General features: G+C 53.2%; 6 protein-coding genes across 6 annotated transcripts; 4 read left to right on the forward strand and 2 right to left on the reverse strand.

Moving 5' to 3' along the window:
• Window positions 1–5,967: 5,967 nt before the first annotated feature.
• On the forward strand, window positions 5,968–9,691 carry J4E86_002440 (uncharacterized protein; the record flags this gene model as incomplete). Its single annotated transcript, XM_051443000.1, has 2 exons — window positions 5,968–6,028; window positions 6,081–9,691. 2 exons carry the CDS (start codon window positions 5,968–5,970, stop codon window positions 9,689–9,691), a joined length of 3,672 nt encoding a protein of 1,223 aa, XP_051306588.1.
• Window positions 9,692–10,058: 367 nt separating this feature from the next.
• J4E86_002441 (uncharacterized protein) lies at window positions 10,059–10,943 on the forward strand (the record flags this gene model as incomplete). Its single annotated transcript, XM_051443001.1, has 1 exon — window positions 10,059–10,943. The coding sequence occupies one exon, from the start codon at window positions 10,059–10,061 to the stop codon at window positions 10,941–10,943; it is 885 nt and encodes a 294-aa protein (XP_051306589.1).
• Window positions 10,944–11,544: 601 nt separating this feature from the next.
• J4E86_002442 (uncharacterized protein) lies at window positions 11,545–12,104 on the forward strand (the record flags this gene model as incomplete). The annotated part of the gene is made up of 2 exons (XM_051443002.1): window positions 11,545–11,779; window positions 12,055–12,104. The coding sequence occupies 2 exons, from the start codon at window positions 11,545–11,547 to the stop codon at window positions 12,102–12,104; spliced, it is 285 nt and encodes a 94-aa protein (XP_051306590.1).
• A 1,256-nt stretch (window positions 12,105–13,360) lies between these two features.
• J4E86_002443 (uncharacterized protein) lies at window positions 13,361–14,644 on the forward strand (the record flags this gene model as incomplete). Its single annotated transcript, XM_051443003.1, has 3 exons — window positions 13,361–14,014; window positions 14,065–14,136; window positions 14,231–14,644. The coding sequence occupies 3 exons, from the start codon at window positions 13,361–13,363 to the stop codon at window positions 14,642–14,644; spliced, it is 1,140 nt and encodes a 379-aa protein (XP_051306591.1).
• A 1,426-nt stretch (window positions 14,645–16,070) lies between these two features.
• On the reverse strand, window positions 16,071–16,757 carry J4E86_002444 (uncharacterized protein; the record flags this gene model as incomplete). Its single annotated transcript, XM_051443004.1, has 1 exon — window positions 16,071–16,757. One exon carries the CDS (start codon window positions 16,755–16,757, stop codon window positions 16,071–16,073), a length of 687 nt encoding a protein of 228 aa, XP_051306592.1.
• A 1,547-nt stretch (window positions 16,758–18,304) lies between these two features.
• J4E86_002445 (uncharacterized protein) lies at window positions 18,305–19,099 on the reverse strand (the record flags this gene model as incomplete). The annotated part of the gene is made up of 1 exon (XM_051443005.1): window positions 18,305–19,099. The coding sequence occupies one exon, from the start codon at window positions 19,097–19,099 to the stop codon at window positions 18,305–18,307; it is 795 nt and encodes a 264-aa protein (XP_051306593.1).
• Between the last annotated feature and the right edge of the window lie 2,595 nt (window positions 19,100–21,694).

Here is a 21,694-nt window from a genome sequence, read left to right on the forward strand (position 1 = left end):
ACAACGCTGTTCCCAACTGTCCGGGACTCGCTGAGGTTAAGGCCCGGGGGTGGGTGGCCGAAGTCGAATGTCGCCATACCACCGGGTGTCTTGATAGCACCTCAGAAGACGGGAGTCAAGCCCGAAAGAGTGGGTGGATGGGGTAACCAGCACAGAAACGGGGCGTTTTGATCGAAGACGCGGTGTAGTTATCGTTGGCACAAATAAGGGTATCCCTTGTGGCGTACAGCGCACGGGTTTCTCATGCATAGATGCGCAATCGGTATTGCTCGTCATTGTCATCGACATGTCCGGTAAAGATGCTCTGTCGTTCCCTATTATGCAGGCAGAGCTGTGCCACAAAGAATCGCATTGACCATGGTAAATATTGATAAGATGACCATGACTTGGAATTGAGTTCGCACATCTTTACGGCTACGCCACAACATGCACATCGTCGAGCACCCCCGCCACGTGCCCCAATTCTTTATGCATGTAACCGCAAAACGCGACGAAGTGACGCGATTTATCCGGCTATTGTTTCCAACGTAAAGGAAGGGAGTACTACAGCATCGACACTGCCATCAGAACCATGAAAATCATCAGCGATGAAGCATTTCCTGATTCATGCACATTACTCCTTGCACTACTTTTCGTCATGCTGATGGCGCCGCTGTTGTCAACCACTTCTGCATGTAAGTCAGTACATTTCGGTTTCGCACTGTAGAAAAATGCTCACGACTTCCAATGGCGCCATTCTGCTGGAACATAATATTGTCTTCGCAGACACCCATCAATGTAGCGTTACTCCTAAGTTGCTGCAGCTTGAGCTCCGCTTTCTCGAACTTTTGTTGTAATTTCTGATTCTGCTCATCGCTGAGAAAATCCGCAGCAGAACCTGGATTGGTACTGGGCTGGCCATTCGTTGAGTTTACCAGCTTTTCCAATATATTCAATGCTTTACATTGACGAGCTGTCACGCGCTGCGCACTGATGGTGTCGCATTCGGTAGTGAGAGTTGAGTTGGAAGTCAACTCATCGAGCTTAGCGATGATGTCGGCTCTATTGCTTTTAATCCAGTCAATACGTTGTTGAGCGAGCTTGCCACGCATGTCCGCCGTCTCCAGGAGGGTCTCGTTATTTGCGATCTTGTTGAGCTGTGTCAACGTACGTAAGCGTCTGCATGTCTTGTCGATGTCGGCGTCCCTGGGACTGATAGAGGGGTCACCATTTCGCAGAGGCTGAACAGACCAGTTATCGAAAGGGTTGTTTGAGGCTGCTATCAGCGTAAAGCATGAAGTGATGAGGAAGAGGGGAAGGCGCATTGTCAATGGGAAGTATGTGATGAGAATGTCCAGACGAGAATGAGAAGGGGCGGCTTCAAATCTCCATCGTTTTCGGCGAGAGCTGTCAGTGTTTCAATCTCTTCTCAGTTGCCGCAGAGCCGCAACGAAGATGTAGATATGCGACGTTTCATGGTGAGCGTGCTCTAACGTTTCCAGTCACGATGAATAGATAGTGGGAACACGGATGAATGAGTTTGGTCGACGTGGCTCACTCGAAGTGAAGCCATCAATGTAGCGAGGCAAGCTTCGCTACGGCCAGGAAATGGTGTTAGTTGCAGGAGTCATCCGTCGTCGATGCCTAGGTATGGCGGGGTGCTATCGATAAGCGGCTGAGTCACGCTAATGGCGGGGATCGGAGGAGTCAACTCTAGGCTCTAGAAAAAGATTCCCCGCCACGGCTCTGTCTCAGCATACTCACGCCGCCACCATGTCTATGAACTTTCCGAGCGAGGAGGAGCGCATCCTCGCGCGCTGGAAGGAGATTGACGCCTTCCAGAGACAAGTCGAGCTAGTACGTGACTATGCTACAGCCTAGTGAACCCAAGCACGTGTGGTCGACACTTGCTAACTCGCCATAGTCGAAAGGAAAGCAACCCTACACTTTCTACGATGGGCCGCCTTTCGCGACAGGAATGCCGCATTATGGCCATCTCCTGGCCTCGACCATCAAAGACATTATCCCGCGCTACTGGTCCATGAAGGGCCGCTATGTCGAGCGACGGTTCGGCTGGGATACTCATGGTGTGCCCATTGAGTACGAGATTGACAAGGAGTTGGGCATGTCGGGACGCGACGCTGTGCGCGAAATCGGAATCGCCGAATACAACAAGAAGTGCCGCGCGATTGTCATGCGATATGCGACCGAATGGAGGGCGACTATCGACCGTCTGGGTCGCTGGATCGACTTCGACAACGACTACAAGACCATGGACACCAGCTTTATGGAGTCAGAATGGTGGGTCTTCAAGCGTCTCTTCGACAAGGGCGCCGTATACCGGGGTTACAAGGTCATGCCCTACAGCACAGCGTTGGCGACGCCTCTCAGCAACTTCGAGGCCTCACAAAACTACAAGGACGTTCAGGACCCAGCGGTAGTCGTCACATTCCCGCTGCTCGAAGACCCAAACACGTGTTTGTTGGCATGGTAAGCTACTCACTCTAACCCAGTGCTACTGGCGTGCTGACCAGCCCGAACAGGACCACCACGCCATGGACACTCCCATCCAACACTGGTCTCTGCGCGCATCCCGATTTCGAATACGTCAAGATTCTCGACGAAGCGTCCGGCAAACACTACATCCTGCTCGAGGCCCTGCTACGCACACTATACAAGGACCCAAAGAAGGCGAAGTTCAAGGTCGTGGAGAAGCTCAAGGGTAAGGACATGCTGGGCTGGAAGTACGAGCCCCTGTTCGACTACCTTTACGACGAGTTCAAGGACTACGGCTTCAAGGTGGCGAACGACACCTACGTCACAGCAGACAGTGGTGTGGGTATCGTTCACCAGGCCCCCGCATACGGAGAGGACGATTACCGCGTTGCAAAGGCCCACGGTGTCATCTCTGACACCCGACCGCCACCCAACCCAGTTGATGATCAGGGTCGCTTCACCGCGGTCGTCCGCGACTTTGAGGGCCAACACGTCAAGGCGGCCGACAAGGGCATTATCAAGCATCTGAAAGGCACTGGTCGCTTGATCGTAGACTCACAACTTCTCCATAGCTATCCCTTCTGCTGGCGGTCTGACACACCCTTGATCTACCGAACGGTCCCCTCATGGTTCATCAAGATTCAGGATATTGTGCCGCAAATGCTGGAGAACATTGCTGGTTCGCACTGGGTTCCTTCCTTCGTCAAGGAGAAGCGCTTCGCCAACTGGATCACCAACTCACCCGACTGGGCTGTTTCGCGAAACCGTTTCTGGGGTACGCCACTTCCGATATGGGTCAGCGATGACGGTAAAGAGGTGGTCTGCATTGGCAGCGTGGAGGAGCTGAAGAAGCTCAGCGGGTATGAGGGCGAGCTAACCGATATTCACCGGGATAAGATCGACCACATCACCATTCCCAGCAAAGACGGCAAGGGCGTGCTTCGGAGAACAGACGAGGTCTTTGACTGCTGGTTTGAGTCTGGTTCCATGCCCTACGCCAGCGCGCATTACCCATTCGAGAACGTGGAGCAATTCGAGAAGTCGTTCCCTGGTGACTTCATTGCCGAAGGTCTCGACCAAACTCGTGGTTGGTTCTACACACTCACCGTCCTTGGAACACATCTCTTCGGCAAGCTACCTTTCAAGAACTGCGTTGTCAACGGTATCGTACTTGCGGAAGACGGCAAAAAGATGTCAAAACGCCTTAAGAACTACCCCGACCCCAACTTGATTATGACCAACTACGGTTCTGATGCGCTGAGGTTATACCTCATCAACTCTCCCGTCGTTCGTGCCGAGACACTTCGATTCAAGGAAGCAGGTGTCAAGGAGATTGTTTCCAAGGTTCTTCTACCTCTCTGGAACAGCTACCAGTTCTTCGAGCAACAGGTGTCGCTACTGAAGAAGGTCGAGAGTCTGGACTTCGTATTCGACCCGGCAGCTGGAAAGACCAACAAGAACGTCCTCGACCGATGGATCCTCGCGTCCACCCAGTCGCTGCTAAAGTTCGTGAACGAGGAGATGGCTGCGTACAGGCTGTACACCGTAGTTCCGCGGTTATTGGAGCTCATTGACAACACAACAAACTGGTACATTCGCTTCAACCGTCGCCGGTTAAAGGGTGAGCACGGTCTGGAGGACACCAAACATGCCCTCAACACACTGTTCGAAGTTCTCTACACACTCTGCCGCGGTCTCGCGCCCTTCACACCCTTCATCACGGACAACATTTACCTGCGATTACTGCCTCACATCCCCAAGGAACTGCACGCGGAAGATAACCGAAGTATCCACTTCCTTCCTTTCCCAGAAGTGCGCGAGGAGCTGTTTGACGAGGATGTCGAGCGCCAAGTCAAGCGCATGCAGTCAGTCATTGAGCTTGGCCGTATCTGCCGTGACCGTGCCAACAAGGGCTTGAAGATTCCGCTAAAGACCCTAGTGGTCATCCACCCAGAACAACAATACCTTGACGACATTAAGTCATTAGAGAACTACATCCTGGAGGAGCTGAACGTCCGCGATATTGTGCTGTCCAGCGATGAGGAGAAGTACAACGTCCAGTACTCAGCTACGGCCGACTTCTCTGTTCTCGGCAAGAAGCTGAAGAAGGACGCCATCAAGGTCAAGAAGGCGCTACCAAACCTCAAAAGCCAAGACATCAAGGACTACCTGAAGAACGGCGAGATTGTCGTGGACGGAATCAAGCTTGAGGCTGAAGACTTGATGGTCAAGCGCGGTCTCGCAAAGGACTCCAACAACAAAGACCAGGAGTTCAACACAGACAACGACGTCCTCATTCTCCTCGACGTCGCCTCATATCCAGAGCTTAAGCAAGAAGGTCTTGCGCGAGAAGTCATCCGCCGTGTACAAGATCTGCGGAAGAAGGCCGGCCTAGTGCCGACCGACGACGTAGGCATGGAGTACCGAGTGCTGAGCGATCCGGAAAGTGTAGGACTGGAGCAGGCGTTTGAGAACCAGGGCCCATTGTTTGAGAAGGCTTTGCGAAGACCTGTGGACAAGCACGTCATCACTGAGGTTGAGGGCAAGATCCCGGAGAACAGTAACGAGAGGGTCATTGCCGAAGAAGAGCAAGAGCTCCACAAGGCGACTTTCATGTTGCGGTTGATCAAGCTATAGTAGCGTTATCGTGTGGTTTGATAGTATAGTGGCGCTGCATGAATCGTTGATGAAATCAAATCAAAATTTCCATGTTTACACCGAACGCCTTCGTATGCTGTGTGATTCTATGATGAAGATGTGTCGTTACAAGTGCCGTCACCGCTGCTTATATGCCTTCTGAAACTTGGGTTAGTTGTCATGGCTTTTGATGCGGTGAGGAGACATTACCAGATAGCACTCCTTAAGCTTCATGAACTCGTTGACACACATGTCTTTCCGTACATTGTTGTAGTCTGCGAAGATGCATTTGCCGTATACTGCGCTCTGGAGTATGTCAGCATCGAGTTGAACCTGACTGTCACTGAGGGGCGTATCATACCTCTGTCGAGCATTTTGCAGCCGCTGTGGCGAGTTTATCGATGGGACGTGTTCGACCGGGCATCTCGAGTAGTACTGTGTATCCCTCTCGAGTAGTATGAGTAGCAGTGTCACTAAGAAGTAGATGCTGCAAGATATGTGAATTTCTTTGGCCACGGCGAACCCACGCCCTTCCACCTCGATGAGGTCAACGAACAGGGCCCACCCAGCTAAAGCCTTGGCGCCCTCGCATCCACGAACGCGGGCGGCCAACCACTGCAACAACAAAGCGCGTCGCTGCAACGCCAAAACGCGGGCGCACCAACAGCCCTTCATCGCTCCTCTCTTCTTACTTTGGACTTGTAATGCTTGATTGTTGCGCGACGAACCCACGAATTCCTCCTTGCATGCCGCTGCTTTTTGGTTGCTGTTCGAATCATTACAGCCGCCGGTCCCTTCCATGTTGTCGCGAACGCGCCGGAGACGAACGAGTCGCGTGCACGAATGCTATCCTCCATGAGGCTGAATGGAGATGATGCGAGGGCTATAACAGCTGATGATCTTTGTCGGGATGAAGGTAAATTAACTGAGAAAAGAATTGATCAATGGTCATACTAACACTACAGTAGTCTCCGATGCCATTCACAATATCGTCCTTCGCGCGCAAGACTCCCACGATGGATCCATTGACGCCCTTTTCGTCGCATATGACGAATATGTCAAGGAACACCATTCTTCGCCTACAGATGCAGCTCTGTACCACAGTTTCCTGTTGCGCATGCAGGAATATGCGCGGGAAGGCGAGGACTTGATGTCGCTGGTTCTGCGCGTGGTGAAGGAGCATTTCGGTCTCAATGGAGAACTCGGCGACGAAGAGGTCGTTGAAGTTCCGAACAACATTGACGCGACGCGTAGAGGGGCGCAGGCGAGCTTAGGGCGGTACACGAGAACCGGGAGCTTCGACTCGTTTCTCGATGGGACTGCAGACAAGGTTGCCGGCACCGACTATGGCGATTTGGCTGTGCGCCCGAGGAGACCATCACAGCAGAATGCTCCTGATGGCTATCCTAACACGCGCAACCACCGGCGCGCAACGTCAGACACCGAAGCGCATTCGTACCGGCCAGCGCCACTTCCGAGTCACCCCAAAGTGAATGGCATCGCGCCTCGGAGGTCAAGTTCCGGACCGCAGCCGCCAGTCCACAAGCGCAGCACTTCTGTCTCAAGTTACGGCAGTCTGCGAATTCGAAGAAATCCTACCACAACGTATAGAACTGGAACCCACGATGCAGATGAGAGCGATTTCACCGACCACACGGCTAGCCTCGACCTCTCTTCCATCCAGATACCAGGAGTGAACGCGCCGATACCGAACGATCCGTACGATTCCCCACACCAGCGCCGCCTTCAGCAATCACGACAGACACAACACCAACAATATGTCCCCGAACCGTTTCGACCCTCCGATACCCGATTGATGGACGATGCGGAAACCTTCGAAGAGCAACGGCTACACCGAGTGACGAGAGAGTGTATACGGATATGGCGGAACCGCACGCAAGAGCGTACGAATTTGCGCGACGATATGGAGAGAGCAGCGGTCGCCTTCGATCGTCGTGTCTTGCTCAGGGCCTCCCTCTTGCAGCTACGGGATACCGCGCTTGTCAGGCGTTCTGGTCGAGAGACGAATCGCTTCTTCGATCGGCTGGAAACCCGCGCAGACAAGGCTCGCAGTCTGTTCCTGCTCACCAAGGCATTCACACATTGGGCAAAGTGTGCGGAGGACGAGGTTCAGCGAACGTCGGTTGCGCGACGGCATATTCTACGCACACGTTTCTTCAACGGTTGGCGCGATATCACGGCAGTCAACGAGCTGAAGATCCAACACTTTGCTCTTGCAAAGTTCCTCTCTATATGGCGAGCACGCGCAGCAAAAGTGCAGGATCGCAATGACTTCGCTGAGTCATACTATGAAGAGAAGATTGTCAGGAAGTCGTGGAATGCTCTTAACAACGAGTACCTCAACAGAGGCGCAGCGAACTGGCATGACACAAGGACAGCAAGGACAACACTGCAGAAATGGCGCGAGATCACCGAGATCATGAGGGAGCGGAACATGTGGGCCACGGACCGGCGCGATGGAACACTCATGCGCAAGACGTTCCGGACGTGGCAGCAGAAGACAGTGGCAGTGAAGACTCTGCAATCCCAGGCGGACCAATTCCGACAGACCTCTCTCCTTCGCACGACGGTCCAGACCCTCCAGAGGCAGGCACAGCTCGAGCCGCTACTGCGCCAGGTCCAAGCACGCACCAACGGTCATTTGCTTCGTGCAAAGTTCCAGGATTGGCGCAAAGACGCTCAGCTATCCCGTCAAGCACGCAATGTTGACCGCATGCGCGTCCTACGCAATGCCTACACTGCCTGGAATGATAGATTGCGCGTCAAAGCTCTCGAGGATCGGATCAACGACCGCATCCTTGTTGAATGCTTGTACAAATGGACCTTAGCCTCCCGAGTATCCCTCTTCCAGCGTGTCCACGATCGACAGCTCAAACAGTCAACATTCCTATCCTGGGTCACCAAGACCAACCAGCGCGTCAACACTCTTGATACTGCGGAAGTTCGGTTCGCCCAGTTCAAGCGTGCTCAACTGATGCGTACGTGCCTGCGCAAGATGGAAGCTATCACTACGGAGAGGCGAAGGGAGCAGTTCGCTATTCTGTCCCAGTATCAGCAAAAGCTCAAGCAGCGCATATTCGACAAGCTCAAGGAGAGGCAAGCGCACTTTCAAGAGTTGAATCAGTGGTCGGCCGATGCGCGCTTCTACGTTCTTAGCAAACATACACTGAACACATGGAGCCAAGCCACACAACATGCGCGCCGTAATCGCAGACGCGACACATACTCGCAAGTCCGTAGAATGGTCAAGACGAATCTCGTGCGCAGAGTTTTTGAGCACTGGCGAGACAAGGCAAACCATATCGCAGTGCTGACACAGAGGGCGAACGATGTGCTGGACAACCGCACTTACCAAAGCAGTGGCGCAATCTTGCATCAATGGCACGACCGCACGCTCATACTTCGCCAGCAACATGCCCAGGCCGAGAGCCTACACGCCTTCAAACTCTCCACCCGTTACTTCGCCATTTGGTCCCAACGCATGGACCTTGTACACACACTCGAAGGGCAAGCTGTCGCTCTACGGCAGGAAAGCACGGAAATTGCTGCTACTGGTGCTCTGAAGAAGATGGGCTGGCGTCTTTGGAACTTCCAGAGGCAAGAGGAGAACGCGAGAGCATTGTTTGAGAGGAACTTTGAGAAGCACGTTAGAGCCATGGTTCGTTTCTGGGCCGAACGTGCTACCGAGCGGCTTGGCCAACGGGCTGGGAGTCCATCGCCTCCTAGTAGGTCGAGAAGACGAAGACGAGATGACGAGGATGACTACACCGGTCACGGAAACGACGGAGGCTTTGACGACCACGACGGCAACAACACCGCCGGGCAAGGAGGCTTTCAGCAATCCGGTGATGAAACCCAACGTCTCGAATCCTGGACCGCCTTCGACGAGACCGCTCTAGGTCTTAACAGCGATCTCGACCTCTCCCTGTCCCTCACGCCAGAACAACCACCCCGCCATCCAACACTCACCCCCAACCCCTACGCCCCCATCCCCTCACCCGCATCAACAACCCGCCCCCCAGGCTCCATTCTCCGCCGCCCAAACACCTACCCACAACCCCAATCCGCCGCCCGCCCCCCTCCCGCCACCATCCCAGAAGACGACGAATCCGATCTCTCATTCGGCGACGCCGCACAATCCACCTTCTGGTCCGGAACGCCCCTGCCCCCTCCACCTACTACAAGCAGTAAACCAGGTTACCTCAAAACACCCAGTAAACGCAGCGTTGTACGCGCTAAACGGCCTGAACTCCCGCCTAGTCCTGAGAAAGCACGTGTTCTTTCTCCTGTGCGGCGACCGCTGGGCTCTTCGTTTCTGGAGAGGGAGGGAAGGGGTAGGTTGGGGACTATGAGTGCGCCGCCTGTACAGAGTAGTAGGGATGCGAGGTTGGGGGTTGGTGGTGTGACGAGTTTTGAGAGGAGGTTGAGGGAAGGTGGGTTTGGGGGGAGTGTTGCTGTTGGTGTGAGTGGGAGTGGAAGTGCGATGAAGAAGGGGAGGCCGAGAGGTGGTAGGGCGAGAGTGGGGTTTGGAGAGGTCAGTCAGATGGGTGGTTTGTGAAGAGAACGAAGAGATACTTTTGTCTCCTTGTAAAAGCATTGCGCGGCGTATCTGTTTGGGCAGGTTGGTTTGGATGTGTTAGGATACCCCATATTGTTTGCTACCTTTATCCAAGTGTGCATAAGTTTGTCTTACTAAATGGAACCACGCGTGAAAGACACCGCTAGTCCTCCGTAGATAGTGAAAGCATGTCATCGATGGGCAGCTCACTCGCCTTCTCATAGCACGGTCCGCGCGTGAATCACCCTCTTGCTTCTTCGCTCGATGTATATATGGTACCACCAGTCTAACTTCTGATCCCCTCCCATCCACCCACTGCCTCTACTCAATCTCTCAACCTTACACCCACAGTCACTCGTCACAAAACATGAAGCTGTCCACGACCACCACCCTCTTCGCTAGCCTAGCATGCCTAGTGTCCGCCTCCGCCCCGGCCCCGCCAAAAGCCTCCCTACAAGCGAGCATCGCTACCGCTGGCAATCGCGCCATCCTCGCTCTCGATAACGCCAAAAAGGCTGTGTCCACGTTCACAGACAGAGTTCAAGCTACCACTAACTCACTTGATATCGACCCAGCTGTGAAAGAGGAGTTCAACACACGCTTTATTATCCTAAATCGAGAACTCGAACATTCGATCTTCCGTGTGGAAGGTCTCGTTGAGCGGTTTGGTTCTATCCACATGAAAGACGACGGGGAGACACTGCGTCTCAACCAAGACGACAGTGAGTCACCGCGTATCAACCAGGACACGCCTTCGCGTAAGCTTAAGAAGATAACGGATCGAATCAGCGCTATGTACAAGGAATACCCTGATTTCGACGATATGCCCGAGGTTTATCAGACTGAGATGAACGCGCTGTGGGAGGAGTTTGCTGAGCAGATGAATCACGTTGGTGATCTCCCGCTGGGCTCTAACGATGGCCGCGTGTACATTTCTTCCAAGTCTCGTATTGCAAAAAGCTCGGATAAGTCCGATAAAACGTCGTGTCCATTCATCAAGTTGTGGAAGCGACTTACTGACCGCACGTTTGTCTTCCAGGGTGGTGAGATGCTTGAAAAGAAGAAAAGCAAGGAGCAATCGAAAGAGAGGCACGCTTTGGTCGTTGAGCTAAACAAGGGAATGTTTTCAGTTTCGGACGGTGTTGCTAAGCGGTTGGGATCTCATGGTGTGGACGAAACAGATGAAGACGATGTACTTTCAAAGGATGAATTGGCGCAAGTACAAAGCGAGCTGAGGAAGCTCGCAAGCTAGCTGAGGAACGTTGGAAGCGAGCTAAGGAAGGTCTTAAGCTAGCTGCGGAGGGTCGCAAGCGAGCTAAAGAATATCGCAAGGACCGACAGTCTGAGTTGTAGCATCCCGAAGTTTGAAACACTTCGAGGAGCCGATCAGGAAGTGTGACGAAGGGAAGGAGCAAAGCGTTGGATAGGCACAGTGTCAGCTGACGGTATGGTGTCAGTATGTCAGATAGATACATGGGTGGTATAACTCATGTATCTCGACGCGCTGGCCTGGGATTTTAGGCGCGCATGCAGCTTATATCGTGTGAATGGGCTACGCCGTGATGGCGGGTATGTAGATCATGGCCTGTTGTTCGCCGATGAACACGCTGCCGTCAATCTGATTCGTCACTTCATCTGAAGATCCCCGCGGGTATACGACTTACCTCGCATCACCGCTGCACCTCTTACATCATCCCATGTTCCATCCAATAACTACCCTACGCTGTGATGCACCTCGTATGTATGCGTAAGGCGTAGAATCATGTCATCACATACAAGACGACCTCATTTTCCCTCATAACCATTCCTCTCTCTACAGCATCACACTCAACTCACCTCACCAAGCCATCACCATGCACTCAACATCATCTCTCTTTCTCAGCCTCCTCGCTGCCACCTTCACAGCAGCCCAACTCTCCCCCGACATCAACTATTGCGAAGGCGACAAGAGCACACTAGGCCACTGCGACACACTCACCTACGAAGACACCACCCTCTCCGCAGCCAACCCACCCACCACAACAGAATGCCAGGAGTCGTGTTTTAGTATCTTCGGAGACGCCGGCGAATGGGTCGTCAACTTAGAAGGTAAATCCACTCAGCGCCTCCACTCATCCCCACTAACACCGATATGCCAAAGGCAAACCAGAAGGTTACCAACAACATATGCACCAATTTCCCTGCGGGTTCAGTATTGGTGCTATACCCAACACGCCGCATGAGTTCTCGTTCGATATGAATAACCAGGATATGGCTGATATTATTGATGAGGCGGTTAAGAGGTTTGCGCATTTGCATGGTGGGAAGGTCGCGGCGCGGGGGACGGTGAGGTGTGATGGGCATGAGGCTATGTGGTATGTGAGTCGGGATGGACGGAATGGAGTGTGATGGCGAGACTGAGATGGAGGCGTAGGTTGCTGCTAGTGTGTTATCTAGAACTGCTCAAAGAACTGCCGTTGTCTGACGACGATCATCACGGTTGGTCTGCTGTCTTGTGCAGAAGTGATCGATGCTAAAGTCGTGCTAATCCTTTGCTTTCACGCTTGTGGCATCGGCAAGACTCGTGGACCGCGGGAGCGAATGCCGAGATTGCGCACGGAGCACACTGACACTGACAGCTCTCGCGACGTGTGCGCTAACGACGCGTTCTCGAGTACGCCGATAGCGCGACGTCCCTCTGAACACGAACCCACTGATATACTGAAGGCGGCTGCCAAAGAGCTTCTCGACCGCTCGATCGAGTCAAACCCGCAGAAGCCCACGACAAATGCGATGACAGCAGGCCCACCTCGCTTAGATACGCCAGTTACGACAGCTTTCTGACGACAGAACAACATCATAGGAAGCTTCGACCAAGTCCCTTTCCAGAACTGTGGTCGAAAGTCCAGAATATAAACTTTTAATGACGTAGGTGCGATCAGGATCGGAGTCCGGATGTGCGTTGGCATACCGAAATTCGCAGATACCCTCAACCACTAGAGAAATCGACGGGCATGTTCGCGACGAATGCAACGCCTTTACAAGCACAAACAACTGACTACATTCATACTCTAGCGCAAATTCACAGGCTCAAACGTCCATCACACGTTGTGTGTTAGGGCGACGGTATATGACAGCGCCGGTCTGCGGGCTACGTACAAGCTGTGTGTCTTCGGAACCACCGACGGCGCGCGGGCCGCCCCAGCGATCACTACAGATGTGTGGGGATGATTTTCTGCACCCTCACTGTGCCGCCCTATCAATCGACATAAAGGTGTGGGAACGATTTTCGACACTCTCGCTATGCCCTATCGATCAACATAAGAGTGTGGAAATGATCTTCGATAGCCTCGCCGTGTTCCATGATCTGCGGAGCCGTGCATTGGTGTTTGACTGGCAACACCTTTGCGCAGCCCGTCATTTGCCCAAAACTTCGCAGCTGTATCCTCTGTTCGGCGATTACTGTTGGGGTTAACCTGGCTACTCCAGAGTACTTGCGGTATGGCTCGACGAGCTGCAGATAGTGATTCTCAGCTCATAGCGTATGTCCGTTTCTTTTTTTTCGTTGAGGTAAGCAACTTGGGCAGCATAATAGAGGGCATCGCCCAAAAGTGAGAAGACCAGACTTCAGCCACTCTATTTGCATTTCATCCTGAACCTTTTATATTTCTAAACAACCACGACAGCGAAATGGATCTAGCATACGCCACTCTCATGGAGAAGTGCCCCGACGGCACCTACTTGTATTCACCACCCAATTCCAAAGTCTTTCATCCTGGCTCTTGCGGCTACTTCGACGATGACGGACTCTGGAGATTATTTACTGATCTTGCGGACACCAAGGACCCTGACTACCAACCCCCCATCAAGCCGCTCGTTCTGGAGGACCCGACAACGTGCACATGGAAGAAACAGCTTTCGGAGAATCACGAGGGTCGCGGCTTTGGCGGCAAAGCAGAGGTGTCCGGAATTGCTGCTCAAGCACCTGTGGATGTGGGAGCCAATTTCGCATTAGGAAGCACTGCGAACCTTCGCGCAGGCGTGGCCGTATCTCCACATGTGATACACCACTATTTCAATACCAAGGCGCTCCCAATCATCGTGAAATGGATTGGAGATAACATGGCAGCCATGATCGGTAACCATCCTCAACAAATCAAGGATTACGGCGTCTGGGTCATCATGGACACATGGGTCACAGAGGAGTGCGATATTGCCATGTGGAACAAGACGGGTAGTACAATCGATCTCGGAGCCGAACTGGGGGCGACAAATATCGGCAAACTCGGACTCACTACTTCGCGCGACTCCCAGAGCGATATGAACCAGCACAGAATATACAATGTATGCAAACTTATTCCTATCCGACAATTATCATTACTAAGAACAAGTAGGAACCTGGAGGACATGCCGTCTCTTTCAAGGGTGTACATTTCAAACAGAGCTCGAGGTTTTGGAGGGAGAAGGTACGTGACTTCTTCTTTTGAAGGATTCTTTTGCCGCAGTGTTACATGGACATTCCTCCTCCAAGTCCAGCAAAGCTGACTAGAAAAAAACTAGAAATTGAAGCAAAGGAAGCCGACTGATGGCTACCTGCGCACTATGCCGGCTGCCCTGGAGACCGCGCCCTATAGAGACGAGGATGGGAACCTTCGCAAAGGAGGGAAGCTCGTCAACGAGAAGGGACAGTTTATCGACGAGGATGGGCATGTCGTCGACAAGAATGGGAGACTCATCAACGAGGAGAGAGAGCTCATCGACAAGGATGGGAATCTGGTCGACGAAGATGGGAGACTCATCAACAAGGAGGGAGACCTTATCGACAAAGATGGGAACCTCGTCGATGAGGATGGAAACATTCTTGACAAGGAAGGGTATCCCCTCGACAAGGACGGGAATCGTTTGCCCGATGGGATGGTTTGGGATTTCGACTTGGTCGGATTCGGCAAGGAAGACACCACCGCAGCCCAATAGGCGTAAAAACTAGGTCTCATTTCCTCGTCAGACATCAGATAGATTTCGAAGATGATTGTATATTTCATGCTTTCTCTCTGTTGCGTATTTGCGCAATATGTACTGCAGACTTATCAACGATCAATACGAGGACTCTAGGACTAGGCTTTGCAACCGAACCAACGAATCCACTACCATCACTCTCTTCTCCTCCCCTCCCAAAGCAACAATCCTCTCTCCTCCCTCATCTTTCTCAGCTAACCACACACACTTGATACCCGCTTCCACCGCGGGAACAACATCCCTATCCCAACTGTCACCCACCATAACCACCTCCTCGCTCTTCACACCAACCATCTCCAACGCCTTGCTAAAAAGGCCGTCAATCTTTGCCACACCAAACTTGTTCGTTGTAACGAGCCTGTCGAAGTATGGCCCTAAGCCCAAAGCAGCAACAGTACGTTCCTGCGAATCTTGAGGACCTTCGGTGATGATTACCACTTGTTTCCCTTGTTGTTTCAGTGTCTCAAGAAGTGGTATAGCGCCTTCTTTGAGTTGCAGATTCCGCATAAGTGTGTTCTCATACGTGTGGAGCAATACCTGCATTTGCTGCTCCGTACAATCGATACAAAAAGTGTTCATAACACCCTGAAAGCGCTCAGCGCGGTATTCGTGGCTTGTTTTTCCATCCACGAATGCGGCAGATGTCCTGGTTCTGAGCATCTTAAGGTATTCCGCTCTTAGCTCGGCGACTGTGAGCGGCTTGCAGGAAGAAAGTTTATGGTGAGCGTGGTGTTCCAGGATGAGGCGGAGTGTCGCATCTACGGCGGCGGAAGACGCCTTGCGAAACTCGTGGAGCGTGTCGTCGAGATCGAAGAAGTACCAAGTCGTGCTCTTGAGACGTTCAATCGTTGCGCTGTTGTGCGCTTGCATCTTGAGCTTCTAGGTAGTTGGATGAACTTGACATGGGACGACGATGCGCATCTGAATCCTGGAAATGATACACGAAACAGAGTTGTTATATTGCGATGGTACAAATCGGACAGTTTGGTTGATCGATACAAAGCAAGTCGAGTTCTTGACGCTGTAGAGATTGATAGGGTTAGTACGCTTCCCCGCGCAACGTCGCAAGCACGCAAGAGCGACCGGGTGTCGGAGATGTCCGATGTTCGTCGGGTTGTGTCCATATCGCTGCGATACTCAGTATAGCATATCTCTTCACACTCCTCATACCGGTATCGACGACGTTGATCGGGCGATGACGGAGTTGCATCGATGCAGAATGACGGTAGGGGAAGAGCGAACCCGACAGCGCTACATGTAGCCCCGTTTCTTCACGAAGGCGCGAGAGAATGTCAAAGTTGGACACTGCAAACATGAATTGGAGTCTTTACGCTAATGTACTGAATTAATGCTCCTTATGATCATTGAACGACACCAAATAATTTTAGTGAGGAGCCGCATACCCTCCCGCATTAGGATCATCAGTAAGCACAACGTAAAAGCCCAACGGACAGATCAAGTCGCTTTGCTTGAACGTCAACGTCGTATCTTCGGAACACAATGCTCCACTGACAGTCACCTTGCCAATACCAGGCGGTATTCCACACGGCGCACCGTTGATAATGTAGCTGTTGCCTGGCTTCAGGACTGGCGGTGGGTTGGGCGGACTGGGGCCCGGAGCTGGCTGCTTGTTGTATGTAGTAACGCCAGGCTCTGCACCAGCGTTGATGGCATAACCGGTGAATGTGAAATGTCCGGGTCCCTTAAAGACGAAGAGACCGGGTGCTTGGACGAGAGACGGGAAATCGAAGACAAGGTTGCAGATCTTGCCTTGGGTGGCGTCGGAGTCGAGCTCGAGGTTGAAGATTGTGCATTTGTCTTTGGGGGTGACGGTCGCCCATTCAGTAGCTGGGTATGCCTTGTCGGGGTTCTTCGCGCTGATGGGTACCAGGGCTGAGGTCGATATGCTTCCCTTTGGTAATTTCCCGTCGGGTTGAGCTGGGTTTGCCGGACATTTGGCGAGGCCCTTGAGGACGCCCAATGTGCGTGGTGTGATGTCGCTTGGCGCAAGTGTGGCTGGAGCAGCGATGGCTGTGGCCAGGAAGGCCGAGAAAAGCGTAAAGGTCTTCATAACGAGACGAGGGAATCTGATTCGACAGCTCAGAAGATCGATCAAGTAAGAAGGGTTTTTTAGAAACCAAAGCGAACGCGTGGTTCACTTCAGGAAGTTTACTCTCTCACTTTATACTTCCCAATTTTTCCATACCATTATTCCAGCTCAGGTCCGTCAGGCTGGCTCGCACATTGGCAACGATCGTCCAACGTTCGCGTACCGAGTCGTATCCTCGCCTACACATTCGAAACAAAGGACCTATCATCTAAAAGTAAGCTGACAAGCAAATATTTCTTGACTCCAAAAATGGCAAGCCCACTGACGCCTCCAATTCATACGATTTGCCAGGAATGCCAGGCAGGACTGGGTAGGTTCTCAGGTGAGACGTGGCTAGCTGGGTAAGCTCTGGATTCGGGCGGTAGTATCGTGACCCTGCGCTCATTCCTGTAAAGTCAGACGTCTAGACGATGTTTTTGAGTACTATTGGTGGTTGGCCGTTTCATGCAGCAAAGGATACCGGAACCCCACCTTTTACCCGTTGACGCGAGTATTGACTAAGCATGCCCAAGACTGTTAGAGCTGTCTGTTATGCAGTTCAATATTGAAATGTGCCTTTTGAAAGCTGGCAAGTCTGCTCAAGCTGGACGAGGGTAACTGTCGGAGGCATTCGGCATGCCGCAATTAGCTTGTTGTGTTCCCGTGGTCGTGTTGCAGCACCTGCATCCACATGCTAGACGTGCGCCAACGAACCGAGCACCCGTAGAAGGAACTATGCTAGATGTCCGTGGTGCGCGCTGGTCTAGCGCAAAGCTTGAAAAGTGTAGAGGGTGGCGTTCGCAGCGCGGCGACGGTGCACGGCTGATGAAACAACCATGGCTATCGAATTATAGTTCGTGGCCGAAACATAGCTTCCAGGCTACGCTTCCAACAATTATCGGCATGCAGGGTCATCACCGTCCGTGATCAGGTGGTCGTCGAAGCGGATTTGCAAGAGAACGTAGGGTGCAGTTCTGGTGTTCTTAGGAAGCGAGTTTGCGGTAATCAATGGGCAGCTTTCGCTTCGGCGATAGAGCGTCATCGCGTCGCATGCAGCGCTATCCTTGGCATCGTGGCACTGAAAGAAGCAGGCACGTTCGCAGGTACATAAGCAAAGAAGACGTACATGTAGGCTGATGCTGTGTATCCATGTGCGACTACGTCGCATGCCACAGCAGTTCATGACGGCCTTTGGTAGGGCATAAAACCCAGGTTGTGTTAGCATCGGTTCAGCGTTCGTGTGTAGTGGGCTTCGAGATCATTCGCCAAGTGATCGAGAGGAGTAGGTAGATGCAGATTGATGTAGCATTGTGGAATGGATCAAGTTCACAGCATTGCATAGAGGCATCACGATGAGGCACAGAGAAGTATTTTCCAAGTTCTTATTCAACCACACCATCCCCGGACTAATTACAATTACCCTTTCCGACACCAAGGATATCTACTGAAGTGAAGACCAATCCTCGATGCAATGTATCGTGTAAAGTCATAGCCTGCCCGTAGGCAGGCTCAATTGAAGGTTATGACATTTACAAGAAGAAAGCAGCGAAAGCACCAACACCGGCAACGAAACCACCGACGTTGAGAGCAGAGGCAGCACCAGTGAACTCAGCGGGGGTGGAGGGCTTGACGTAGCCACCGGTCTTGGTGGGGTAGCCAGTGCCAGCAGCAGGGGGAGCACCAGTGCCAGCAGGGACAGAGGGGTAGGGAGCACCACCGGCAGGGGCAGATGGGTAAGGAGCAGAGCCGGAAGGCTTGCCGGCACCGGGAACCATGGGGTAGCCGGAGGGCTTGCCAGCACCAGGAACGACGGGAGTACCGGTGGGGTAGGGGACGGTGACGGTGATGGTGGTGGAGCTGAGGCAAGAGGTGGTCTCGGCCTCGGGGACCTCAGGGGTCATGGAGGAGGCAGGGTAAGAGGGAACCTCAGAGGTGGCGTGCTCAGGAACCTCGGGGGTCTTGGTGGAGACGGAGGGAACCTCAGCGGGCTTGGAAGGAGTCTCCATGGGGTACTCAGCAGGCTTGGAGGCCGAAGGAGCAGGCATGGCGGAGGACTCGTGCTCAGGGACCTCGGGGGTCTTGGAGGCGGGGTACTCAGGAGCAGGAGCGGAGGGAGTCTCAGCGGGGTAGGCTGGGTACTCGGGAGCCTTGGAGCTCTCAGCAGGGACCTCAGGGTAGGCGGGCTTGCTGGACTCGGGCTGAGCAGGGTAGGCAGGGTAGGCCGGGGCAGCGGGGGTGCTGGCCGGGGCGGCGGGGTAGGCGCCGTATTGGGGAACGGCAGCGGCAAGGCCGGCGAAGGCAGCGATGGCGATGGAGTAACGCATGTTGATTGTTGGGTATTAGGACTTGGAACGGTAAAGTTGGAAGTGTTGGTTGGTGGTGGAGGTGGTGGGAGAGAGTTGGCGAGTGTGTATTATTAATGATAGTATTAGTTGGTAACAACGAATGGACGACCGAAGGTCAAAGGACTTGAAGCTCGAAAGTTTGGCTGTGAAGTGAAAAAAACAGCAAGGCGACCTCGCTGCCTGGATATATACCGTCAGGAGATTACAGCACGGTAGCGCGGACCGGAAACAAGTGGCCACTGAAAGGGGGAAACAGGACGGGCGACAGGGGCCAAAGCATCTGGGCGCTGCAAGTGGTCTGGCGGATGTCAGGGCTAATGCAGGAACCAAGCTGGCCTGCCGCCCCGCTGGCCACTCGCAGGCGGTGCGTGCCTGGTGCTAAGACCAGATCGGCAGGTTGGCTGTGGAGGCTCGCGGTGGCTTCTCGTGTTGCAGAAATGAACGGCCTGTGTTGGTCGTTCAGTCCAGACTGTGTTGTTGTCGTCTTGCTGCACACAGGCCGCCATCCCCAGGCCGGCGGCTGTTGTTCTAATTACGCGCTATAGGCGGAGGAACGCAGCATTTCCATTTCGAGAACATCGCGAGGCACGTTTGCCCTCACGGCCTCTGCTCTGTGCGAGCTGAGCCTCTAGGTGGCGATCTCGTCAGGGTATCTTCAGGGGCGGTCCTTATCGTGTTGCCCGTTGAACAGAGGTTCTCCACCGGCACTTGGGCCTCCCAGCAAAGCCTCTGGAGATCATTTTCCTGAAATAGTGTCTTTACGGTGTCAGTGTTGCAGAATCTGCAGGGTGCGTCAGCGCATGTTTAGTTTTGCAAACATCTCACTGCGCCGTTCACGCACGCTCGAGCCTGTGAGAACCAAACAGCACACTCGGTCTTTTGCTTACGGAAGACGTCACCTGCCCTTGGTGTTGTTTTCGCGCCGGAGCCGGTGTTGCACGACCGAACGGTCCTTTGTGTGAGGCGCCGTGGCTCCAGAATCGATAATGGCATTGGCCACGCCACTTTGCCGAGGGTGGAGATTAAGCATTAGTCGCTTACCAACGCGGTCTAGCTGCTTTCTGCGCTGTCCCCTTTCGTCTCCACCACGCCCTGTGCAGTCGACCTTCATTTCGGCCTCAAGTCCAGCGCCTTTACGCCGGCGGTACTTCACGATCCGATCTCCAGATTCCGTCATAGTCGTTGCCATAGTTTGTTAGTCGGATTACTCTTTTTGCGCGCTTCAGCTTCCATGGCCGGAGCAGCAATATGGCGCTTTTCGTTTTGACCGCGATGCGTGTTGACCGCCTCGGATTCATTTGCATGTGCCGCACACCTGCATTCAGCCGGAAAACGCTCCGGTGGGCTTCGGCGATAACTGCCAGTGCCAGGAGACCCTCCTAATCGCTTTCTCCGCTGCCACATAATCAATGCCGATCATATAGATGCTAAGCGCACAGCTGGCTTGATCAGGCTCGTGATGGAGCGGCTTCGTCGTAGCGAGATAAGGCGGTCAGATCATTCGACATCGAGAACGGAGTTGCGTGTGAGCAGCTTGTGATTGGTGCACAACGGTGTCTCTGGCACGAGCTCGTGACCCACCCGGACGCCTGAACAACTGTCGGCATTTGACTTGGTCGCGAAGCATCCGATGCACATCTCAGTACGCAAAGTTTCTGTTCTTCTTGTGTAAACTTTCTTGCGTTGCATCGTTCTTCTCCAAAGCGACTGTTCTTCCCCGACTGGATGGCTTCCATAGCCACTGCTAGCTGTGCCTGCCCGAATCTGCTAAAGTGCCACCCTCGGCTGCATGGAGACCCCGGCCTATGTTGACCATGTTACGGCCTCTCGAAGGACCACCTGCACCCGTCACACCGCCACTGGAATATGCCACCAGCACCTCTATCATGCCTAGGATTTTCACCTGTGGATACAGCTCCAGCTCAGGTTATGCCAGAGCTCTGCTGCTCTGCTGCCATTCCAAACGACGAAGGCAGTGCTGGATCATCACCAGAAGGACGTGACCCAGGCCATAACTTCTCTTCTCATCCACATTGCCCTACCTGCATGGAACCGGAGATGCCATTACTTACCTGTTTACATACCGGAGGAGACACTTATATATCATATGCCAGTGTATACTCGCGAGCTCCGCCCGGAACCTGAGCAAAGGAAGCCATGGTGAACGCCAGTCCATTTCCGAAGCCACCGATTCCCAGCGGTTGATAATCACGTCGCCCGAGCGCCTGTAACAATCCTCCCCATGCGACATGGTTGCCCAGTTTGTTGTCTCAGTTGAGTCAAAAGCTGAACAGGACTTGTGAGCAGGTATGGATAAGGTGGGATGCGAGTTTGTTCAAAAGATACGCGGTCAGATGTCGTGATACACGTGCTGCACTCAATAAGGTAAGGGTAAGATGCACATTCAGAAGACGATGCGCTACCGCAAAGTGTGGAACCATGAAATCAGCGACCAAGGTTACAACCAACACCAATGACTGGACAAGCATCACATTACATGCGACCATGGAACCGTGGTTCAAACCGTACGGATTCATTCCGCGATGAATCTTGCACCTGAATACAATACAAAAA

This window comes from Alternaria arbusti (genome assembly GCF_024043155.1).
Source record: "Alternaria arbusti strain BMP 1465 chromosome Unknown scaffold_2, whole genome shotgun sequence".
Classification (NCBI taxonomy): domain Eukaryota; kingdom Fungi; phylum Ascomycota; class Dothideomycetes; order Pleosporales; family Pleosporaceae; genus Alternaria; species Alternaria arbusti.